The sequence below is a fragment of the Aegilops tauschii genome, chromosome 3 (assembly GCF_002575655.3).
Source record: "Aegilops tauschii subsp. strangulata cultivar AL8/78 chromosome 3, Aet v6.0, whole genome shotgun sequence".
NCBI lineage: Eukaryota > Viridiplantae > Streptophyta > Magnoliopsida > Poales > Poaceae > Aegilops > Aegilops tauschii.
Genome location: NC_053037.3, coordinates 600,776,123 through 600,786,535, shown reverse-complemented (window position 1 = coordinate 600,786,535; position 10,413 = coordinate 600,776,123). Strand labels below are relative to the sequence as shown.

General features: G+C 46.6%; 1 protein-coding gene across 1 annotated transcript; it reads right to left on the bottom strand.

Moving 5' to 3' along the window:
• Positions 1-910: 910 nt before the first annotated feature.
• LOC141020790 (uncharacterized) lies at positions 911-5,143 on the bottom strand. The gene is made up of 3 exons (XM_073495733.1): positions 3,544-5,143; positions 1,766-2,730; positions 911-1,666 (listed from the first exon to the last, which is right to left on the bottom strand). The coding sequence occupies exons 1-3, from the start codon at positions 5,141-5,143 to the stop codon at positions 911-913; spliced, it is 3,321 nt and encodes a 1,106-aa protein (XP_073351834.1).
• Positions 5,144-10,413: the final 5,270 nt, after the last annotated feature.

Sequence of the window (10,413 nt, the reverse complement as noted above, 5' to 3'; positions counted from 1 at the left end):
CCGAATGACGTTGAGGGACGCGCACCCATGTGGAAGAAGAAATCTATATTTTGGGACCTACCCTACTGGAAAGAGCTAGAGGTACGCTCTTCAATCGACGTGATGCACGTGACGAAGAACCTTTGCGTGAACCTGTTAGGCTTCTTGGGCGTGTATGGGAAGACAAAAGATACACCTGAGGCACGGGAGGACCTGCAACGTTTGCACGAAAAAGACGGCATGCCTCCAAAGCAGTATGAAGGTCCTGCCAGCTACGCTCTTACCAAAGAAGAGAAGGAAATCTTTTTTGAATGCCTGCTCAGTATGAAGGTCCCGACTGGCTTCTCGTCGAATATAAAGGGAATAATAAATATTCCAGAGAAAAAGTTCCAGAACCTAAAGTCTCATGACTGCCACGTGATTATGACGCAACTGCTTTCGGTTGCATTGAGGGGGCTTCTATCGGAAAACGTCCGATTAGACATTGTGAAGCTATGTGGATTCCTCAATGCAATCTCTCAGAAGGTGATCGATCCAGAAATCATACCAAGGCTAAGGAGTGATGTGGCACAATGTCTTGTTAGTTTCGAGTTGGTGTTCCCACCATCCTTCTTCAATATCATGACGCACGTCCTAGTTCATCTAGTCGACGAGATTGTCATTCTGGGCCCCGTATTTCTATACAATATGTTCCCCTTTGAGAGGTTCATGGGAGTCCTAAAGAAATATGTCCGTAACCGTGCTAGGCCAGAAGGAAGCATCTCCATGGGCCATCAAACAGAGGATGTCATTGGGTTTTGTGTTGACTTCATTCCTGGCCTTAAGAAGATAGGTCTCCCTAAATCGCGGTATGATGGGAGACTGACTGGAATAGGCACGCGGTGGATTTATTGTCAATATGTAGCTTCACTTTCTTCGGCTGTTCTCCCATCTAGTCCGCATATAATCTACTGAGCCAAACTCCCTGACACGCCGCAGCCGCTCCTGCAATGTACTCCGCTTCGCAAGAAGAAAGTGCCACCACCTTCTGCTTCTGTGACAGCCAAGAGATCAAATTTTCACCTAAGAAAAAAACAACGCCAGAAGTACTTTTCCTGTCGTCCACGTCTCCTGCCATATCACTGTCACTATAGCCCACCAATGGTGGTCTTGCCTCTTTCTTTCTTGTGTACTTGCAGCCATATTTTAGAGTACCCTTAACATACCTCAAAATTTGCTTCACCGCAGCTAGATGTTCAGTAGTAGGGTGCTCCATGTATCTACTAACGATCCCAACAGAGTAGGCCAAATCAGCCCTTGTGTTCACCAAGTACCTTAGGCTCCCCACAATGCTTCTGTAATCTGTTGGATCAACGGCCGGTGCCTCACTCCGTTTGCTCAACTTGAGCTTAGCCTCCATAGGCGTATGTGAAGGATTGCAATCATCCATGCCACAGTTCACCAGAATTTTTGTGGCATATGCCTCTTGGCACAATGTGATCCCATCTCTACTTTTATGTACCTCAATCCCAAGGTAAAAGCTTAACAAGCCTAGATCACTCATTTTGAACAATTCCTTCATCTGCTTCTTGAATCTTCCAATCTCCTTCTCACTTGCACCAGTGATTAGGAGGTCATCAACATACACACCAATGAGTAGACGACTTGCATCTATACCTCTTTTATACATGGCATGCTCTAGTGGACACTTCTCAAAACCAAGTGAAATCAAAGTGTTATGAAGTTTAGTATTCCATGCTCTAGGGGCCTGCTTCAAACCGTACAAAGCTTTATGCAACTTATATACCTTATGTTCCTCTCCTTTCTTGACAAAACCAGTGGGTTGCTGCACATATACCTCCTCTTCTAGATCTCCATTGAGAAAGGCCGACTTCACATCCATGTGATGCAAAGACCATGACTCTTGAGCTGCTAGTGCAATCAACAACCGAACTGACTCCATCCTTGCAACCGGAGCAAAAACTTCTTCAAAATCAATGCCTTGCTGCTGTACAAACCCCTTTGCCACCAACCTTGCTTTGTGTTTCACCACTGCTCCTTGTGAATCTTTTTTAACTTTAAACACCCACTTGAGCCCAATTGCATTGTGTCCACTTGGAAGATCAACAAGACTCCATGTTTGATTTTCTTCAATTGAACCGAGCTCCTCTATCATGGCGCTGCGCCAAGACTCTTCATCGTTCGCCTCTACGAACGTGGCTAGTTCTACTTCAGAAAACAAGCAATGATCTCCTCTCTTTTTCATTCGATCTCCTCTCTTTTTCATTCGCACGGGATTAATTTTTCGAAGAGCCTCCTTTGGATAAAGATCCAATACTCGCCGGAGCTTTGCCGGCGTTGGCGGCCTTCCCGGAGTACGCTCAGGGGACTCACGAGTCTCCCCCATCGCGCTCCCTCCCACCGTGCTTTCTGGATCATCATCATCCCTAAAGTCTGCAGCTTCAGAATTTTCGGCTGCCACGGCAGCGTTTCTGGGCGTCCCTGCAGATTGCATGCCAGATTTCGCTGCCACGGCAGCATTTTTTGCTGTTGTTTCTGAACGAGCTCCAGCTGCTGATCCGTCATCTCCATCATCATCACCCCACCACGGTCCACCTCCTGGGGTAGAGGGGGATCTGGGCAAGCCGTGGCTGGGTGTACGCGCCATGGGGGTTCCAGGTGTGCTGCCGGATCCCGGATTTCCGCTGCCATGTCCAGGATCGTCATCAACATCAAGCCCATCTTCATGTACGTCGTTGTCGTGATGGTGGCCTGCAGGATCAGTGTGATAGGATACAACAAACATGTCATCACCTCCTGTAGGACGGTCCTCCACTGCTGCGCCGTCCTAATTCCAGGCTTTTTCTTCATCAAACAATACATCACGTGACACTTGCACTTTCTTTGTTGCTGGGTTGTAGACTCGATATGCCTTTGAACCTTGCTCATAGCCCAACAAAATTGTGGGTATACTTCTGTCCGCTAGCTTCGCGTTGTGTGCACCCAACACCTTGATATGAGCAATACATCCAAAAGTCCGAAGATGATCAACCGAGGGTTTTCTACCGCACCATGCCTCGTACGGTGTCATTCCAATAACACTCTTTGTCAGAGCTCTATTGAGTAAATAAACAGCAGTAGTCACGGCTTCTCCCCAAAGTCTCCCTGGTAGCTTTTTGCTTTTCAACATACTTCTGGCCATAGCTACGATGGTTTGATTTCTCCTCTCAACGACTCCGTTTTGCTGCGGAGTATAGGGTGCCGTCAAGTACCGCTTAATCCCATGCTTCTCACAATAAGCTTTAAACTCATTAGAGGTAAATTCCCCTCCTCGGTCAGTCCTTAATGCCTTCAACCTTTCTTCAGATTCAACCTCAGCTGCAATTTTCACCTTTCTGAAAGCTTCAAGTGCCTCATCTTTGCTCCTCAACAAGACCAACCACATATACCTGCTGTAGTCATCTACTATGAGCAAAAAATACTTCTTCCCGGACGGGGTAGCCGGAGTAATGGGTCCACATAAATCACCATGAACCAGCTCCAAAACTTTTGAAGCTCTGAATTTTGCTTCTCTCGGAAACGCACCTCGGCGTTGCTTGCCAACTAAACATCCAGTGCAAAGCTGATCAACATGATCAATCATGGGCAGTCCACTCACCATCTGCTGCTTTCCCAATTTCCTCAATGCATGAAAATTCAAGTGACCAAAACGTGAGTGCCACTTCCACGCTGTTTCGTCAAACTTTGCTAGCAAACACACTAGTTGTGCCTTGTCCAAATTCAGGACATACATTCTGTTCCGAGACCTCTTCACACGCATCATGAGATTTCTTTGACGATCATAGCCCCACAAATATCCGTCTTCGAGCACAATTTTGCAACCCCTCTCTTCGAGCTGTCCCAAACTAATTATGTTCGTCTTTAGCATGGGAATGTAATAAACATCTGTGAGAATCTTGTGTTCACCACTCTTTGCTTCAAAGACCACCGTGCCTCTCCCTAAGATTGGCACTGTTTTGCCGTCACCGAACCTGACCGTCCCTCCAACAGTCATGCTTAGCTCGCTGAATTGGGTCCTATCCCCCGACATATGGTTGCTTGCGCCCGTATCAAGGTACCAAAAATTTCCGGCCCTCTTCTCATCTTCCTCGTGGAGATAAATTTTCTTCTCCACAAGTGCAACGGTTTCGGCTACTTGCATCTGTACGTCCACCTGTGGAAACTCACAGATTTCACACAGCAGCATGTTGGCTTGATCATCATCAATGTCGCCCTTCTTCGCGATATATGCCTGCTCCTTCGCTGGCTTCCTACACTCAGACTTGAAGTGCCCCATGATGCCACAATTATAACACTTGATCTTGCGCTTATCGAACTTCTTCTTCTTCTTTGGAGCGCTGTCCCCCGCGTTCCTCTTATTCTGTTCTTTTGGCGCACGATCTTGGCGAGTATTGCTTGAGCCCTCGCCAGCCTTCTTCTCCCTTGCAATCAACAATTGCCACTGCGCCCTCGTGAGCATGACTTGCTCGCCGTCCCTAGCATCACCGAGGCTATGGCGCATCCTCTCATCGTGAGCTTTGTAGCGGCCAACAAGGTCATCGACCGTCAACGTAGTTAGGTCGACACACTGCTCAATCGCCGTCACGATCTGCATGTAACGGGGAGGAGCAGCGCACAAGAATCTCCTGACCACTGAAGTCTCCGTCAGGTTTTCTCCAAGCGCGCGGATTCCATTGACCAACGTCATCACCCGCGAAGCAAAAGCATCCACGGTTTCATCGTCAGTCATCACAAGCGTTTCATAATTCCTCAAAAGAGTTTGCAGATTCGCTTGCCTGACACGGGTATGCCCCTCGAAGAGCAGCTTCAAGGTGTCCCATGCCTCCTTCACCGTTTCCTTGGCGATGATATGCTGAAGAACGTCCATCGGCATCACCGAATAGAGCGCCGTTGCTGCCTGCCTGTCCTTGCAGTGCTCAGCGCCGTCCTTCTTGTAGACATTGCCGCCGGGGTCGACGACAACCCACAATTCAGCGGCTCGTAGGGCACACTCCATTAGAGCCTTCCAAACCCCAAAGTTCTCCCGATCAAAACGAGGGTATGACGTCCCGGGTATGACAATTGCTTTAGCCGCCCCAGAACTTTCTGCTGCAGCCCTCTGCTTGCTCAAGTCGTCGTCCACCATGATCACCGGGTACTAGGCGATCACAACGAGGCTCTGATACCACGTGTTAGCTCCAAGATCGAAAAACGCAGGAGATAGACGAAGAACAAAAGAAACAGATCGAAACAGAGAAGGTTTGGTACTGCCAACGTGCAGTTTTTTCTGGGTCTTTATTTCACATTATATAGGGCTCAAGGAGCCGACCTCACCACCAACTCGGCCTACTATTCGTGCCCAACACGTCGTGACCCTGATGACAAACCGACCAGGTTTAAAACACACTTTATCTCTAAGAGTTTGACCCTAAAACGACTTCAAACGAGACCTGAACTTTTCCTATCTTTTACAGACTCGGACACCTATCAGAACATGTGTTTACAGAGAACAGAAAACTCACAAAGGATGGGTGCTGGACTTGGCACATTTCCCTGAGAGGATCACTCTCGCAATAAATGTTGGTTTCTGATGGAATTATGTATCTGTATTATTCACCCCTGCCAATTTTGATTCTTGTTCTCTGGTAATCTACAGAGTGTAAGGTCTAACTGTGTCTGGCCATAATGGCGGGAAGAATCCCTCATTTTCTGTTGTATTTGTTTTTCTCCGGGTTTCTTTGAAAGAGTAGTTGTTAGCCTTGGCTAAACCAATAGAATCTAGGCAACTATGAATCATGTGGATGCGTTACATTTTTCCTGAATTAGTCCTTTTGAATTTGAAGCCCTTCGGAATTTTGCACTGCTCCTAGCCCATTGGCCATGGCATTGTCTGTATTATCTGTCTTCTCTGCTACAGCTCTCCGTGGGCGCCAGCACAAGTTGAGTTTTATCCGCCCGTACTGACAGGAGAGGAGAGTGGTGCTGCGGGGTGAGGAAATTTATGACAAAGGGAGGAGAGAGGCAGCCCTGATGGTCGAGCGCAGGTGTGCGGCGCCTGACATGGGATGAGGTGGGGAGGGGTGCCGTTATTGCATATACATGACATAGCTTTGGCTACAGGATACGTGCATGGCACGTGCAAGCTTACTAGTAGGTATAGATTCCGCAGCGGTCGTTGAACTGTGCCCTCTGCTTCGGTAGCACGAGGGCACGCGCGGCCGGTGCTCTGGCACGGCCACAAGCGCGCTTGTCTCCGCCCCGGCCCGCGTCTCGCCGCCAGAGTGATTAGTAAAGCCATCCATTTTGAGACGTATAGACGTGACTGATCAAGATAAGCCGTTGAACCACTTGCACAGGGTGAAATTTAGAATCTAGCTAGCTTAATCGTGTTTTTGATTTCACATGTCTTTAAATTAATTTTGTAGACATATTATACAAGTAAAAATTATAGTCGAAGTTGTGCATTGAAAATCAGCAAATGTCAAGTGTGCCTTATATTTTTACCCGCAAAAAAAGAAAAGGTGTGCCTCATATCTTGGAAAGGAGTCACTATATATGTTGAGTACAGTAGTTGAGGAGAGCTTTAGAATTGATGAAAATGGTCGTCCCGTGTCCCGGGCAACTTAAACACAAATCATTGAGCTTAGATACTCATATGTTGTACATTGAGTACTACTTTTGGGCATATCAGCACAGAAAAACACATGTCTTAAGGCGTTGGCACTGCCTGCAATGCAGAAATGGGGACGACTGCTGGGTAAGAAGGATTGTAGAACCTCCCGTGTTAAGCACTAAGATGCGGGCGTAATGACGCAAGCCGATTATGATGGTGCACTGCATAGTTTTGGAAAAAGAATAGAATTCATGAATGGATTGATGTGGAGAAACGGAAGAATCGTAAGGCTTTGTCACAAATTCAACTCCATTTGCATAATATTTTGCATGAGAAAAACTTGTCAGGAAGTTACAAAATCTCTTTATGGATTGAAGCAATCTCATAGACAATGGCATGAGTTTGAGAGATTAGGTTTGCGGTATGTCGGCTGCCGTAGTCTCGCGATCTGCCAGCTCGGAGATCGATTTCTGCTGCAGCCGAGACCGACAGGAATTCGATCAACTGCGTGACAGAGCAATTGGGTCAACGCATTAGTTTTCTCGACGGCCGCAGAAGGTCTTTCTCCACTGTACCCCACGTTTCTAAGTCCGGAGAAGATTTCCGCCTGTGCCCTACGCATCGATCTGCTAGCCGCAAGTTGTTGCTGCTGATTTCTGTGTTCGTGGTCGCTGCTACTTGCAGCAGTGCACGCCTGGACGATTGCTACTCTTGTACTCCACGTCATCACTCAAGGGCATCAACCGAAGCCAAGCAGTACTACTACTCTACATCTCACGTGAACGACATGGGATTCCTCTCACGTGAACGACAAGGCAGTTTGGATCAAGAAGTTTGTTGAAGAGGTTCCAAGTGCAATGAATCCCATGGTGCCCTATTGTGATAATAGCGGTGCCGTGGCTCAAGAAAAGGAGCCAAGGTCCCAGCTGAAGTCCAGACATATGCAGTGCAAGTATCACCTGATTGGATATCATGTTGAAGAAAGGTCTAGTAACTGTACTCAAGATTCACACTGACCTGAATGTGTCAGATCTGATGACGAAGCCTTTACCATGGGCAAAGCATGAACAACAACGTATTGCCATTGGTGTAAAGGAAGTTATGTAATCTAGATACTGACTCTAATGAAAGTGGAAGACTGTTGGAAATATGCCCTAAAGGCAATACTATTTGTATTATTTATTTCCAAGTTTATAGTTAATGTTTGTGGGTGGTATTGGTAGAACACACTTATGTTGAATTGACTGAAGTTATTTGTTATACTTAGAGATTATATCATCTTAAGTTTATACTTCCTCCGTTCCCAAATACTTATCTTTCTAGACATTTCAAATGGACTACAACATACGGATATATGTAGACATATTTTATAGTGTAGATTCACTCATTTTGCTTCGTATGTAGTGACTTGTTGATATCTCTAGAAAGACAAATATTTAGGAACGGAGGGAGTAGTTCATAACACATGAGTTAACGTATGCATGATTCCTTAGACCATGAGAGTGTCGAGTCACTCCATACTGGACATTGCACTTTGGGGTTGTTACAACGTCATCTGTAACGGGCGGGTTGGGGGGGGGGGGGGGGGGGGTGGGGGGGAGGGTTGGTCAGGGCGGTCAGAAGCTGGCGTGGCAGCGGTCCGGACTCCCGCAAAACCCCCCATGTTTGTCTCCGGTTTGCGAAAGAAAACGCGTCCGAACCGCCCTACGGACCGATACATGTCCGTATTGGATGGCTTTCACGGTCCGGATAACGTAGTCTAAAGTATGCGGAAGGTTTGTGAGTCGCCGTTGGAGATTCCCTAAGGATAGACGCTCCCAGGACAGGCGCCTACATTTGTGCGTGCTGGCCAGGAGGGAACCCGTCGGCGGCACGGCCCGGCCACGCGCCTGGCACACTCCGTCACGGCCCGGTCACGCGCCATTAACATAAGCCCGAGCCCAGTCTGAGTACGTCAGTTCGGCGATTAGTTAAGATAAACCCCATCGTAGATCCCCCTGAAGGGCGAATCTAGATGGCTTAACTAATCTACTTTTGAGAAGTAAGCATCTAGCCAGCGCAGCATCTACCCCCACTAGCTATACTGTCGGTACATGCATTGGCTCCTCTCCTTAAACTTGGTCAATGTACAGTGCATTGGTGCGGTTAATTAAGTTGTTTGGTGATGATCGTTATATTGTACTAGGATTAGACCAACCAAAAAGGGCATCCAGTCCGGTGCCAACCAGAGCGAACACGGATATAGGGCTGGATGCTGCGTGCCTTTCTTCTTTGTTTCAGGAAAAAGGGAAATGTTAGGTCCACCAATCCAGTAACCACCGGTGCTGCTGGATCTTCTAGATTAACATATCATGCATCAACATAAACAATAGGTTGCCAGATTAATTGTGTAAATAAGTACTAGGTTGTATAGAATCATTAGACGGCTGACGTACGCAATACGTACTGCTGAGGAAAACAACTTACAAACCAGAAGAAAAAAAACTTCATAAGGGAACAAGGACATGGGAACCGAAGATGTGACGAGAACACACGGCTTGAACTCGGATAAACCCTTGACAGTTGAAACGGTGAGGTGATGAGTTGAATGCGTTATATTTTGATGTGGATATAGGCCAGCCAACCATGAATTATTACACAGATAGTTGGACTCCATCTTGAAAAAACCAGTGCCCATGAAAATTGTTGTATATATATGACAAATGCATATATCATATTATTTTTTGATAAATGAAAGGTTTAATTTATTTATTTAGTAACATCATAGTCACAACCCCCACAAAAAAACATCATCATCACAGCAAGCTTATACAACCGCACTTGAGTGGCATGAGTTTATTCTTGGTCCTTTGCATACTAGATGCATGCAATGGCGCAGTGGGGACAAATAGAAAAGGCACAACGATAAACAAGGACGAACAGAAACTAATATGTAGGGGCCTCTATCCAAGCCTAGACCGCCATATCTGTGCTGCCCGGTAAACATCACTTGCGTCGCCTGCTCCACCTTATTTTTTCCGAAACAACAGACCTCCCCATCGATTTTCATTAAATAAACCGCCACAAGTTTACAAGGTTGAAACTAAGAGAACCTCAAAAGAAAAGAAAACATAACAGGGGACTAGAACCCCGAACAAGGAGCAACAACAAAAGCAGCATGATCATAAATCGGACACGCATACTAGTGAGAAACCATCGGCCACATCTTGCTTACATGCGTTCTTGCGAGATCGGTATGGACGGTGGTGTGCATCGCTTGGGGACAGCAAGATTGGATACCTACAATCGACGACAAAATTGGGCAGTGGTGTTCTAACAAAGAGGGAGAGGACCACAGGAGGAAGGATGGATCGGCACTCATCATCCTATGCATGTCAACGTTGTGGAAGCGTAGGGAATGCAATTGCCTTTGATGGCGAGACACCAACGGTCATCTAGGTAATACGGACTATCGAGAGGGAAGGTCGCCTATGGAAACAAGCAGGGCTACTCAAGGGCGATCTAGAAAATTTCTTTGCAGAGTTGTGTATGTGGACACAGCGAGAGTAGTTCCTTAGATTGGTATAATGTATGATGGACAGAGTTGTTACATTGTGGTAATAACTTGATGTGGAGGGCTCTTCACCCATTCTCCTTATAATATATGATACGCATGCTTGTGCGTATTTGAGAAAAAAAACGAAAGCAGCATCATGCAATGGAGAAATACTACCCCAAGAAAGCTCCACCTTAATTATTTCATGGCATCCCGGTGTACAAGTCATTCGCGTAGTTCTAGGTCAATAATTTAACTACGCAAATAT

Bases quoted from the DNA above. Each gene is read 5' to 3' on its own strand.
- LOC141020790 (XM_073495733.1), bottom strand. From the start codon at position 5,143: ATGGTGGACGACGACTTGAGCAAGCAGAGGGCTGCAGCAGAAAGTTCT. The intron at 2,731-3,543 runs GTGCGTTTCCGA...CTGATCCTGCAG, and splicing joins AGTTGGCAAGCAACGCCGAG to GCCACCATCACGACAACGAC. The intron at 1,667-1,765 runs GTATATAAGTTG...GGTTTTGAGAAG, and splicing joins AGAAAGGAGAGGAACATAAG to TGTCCACTAGAGCATGCCAT.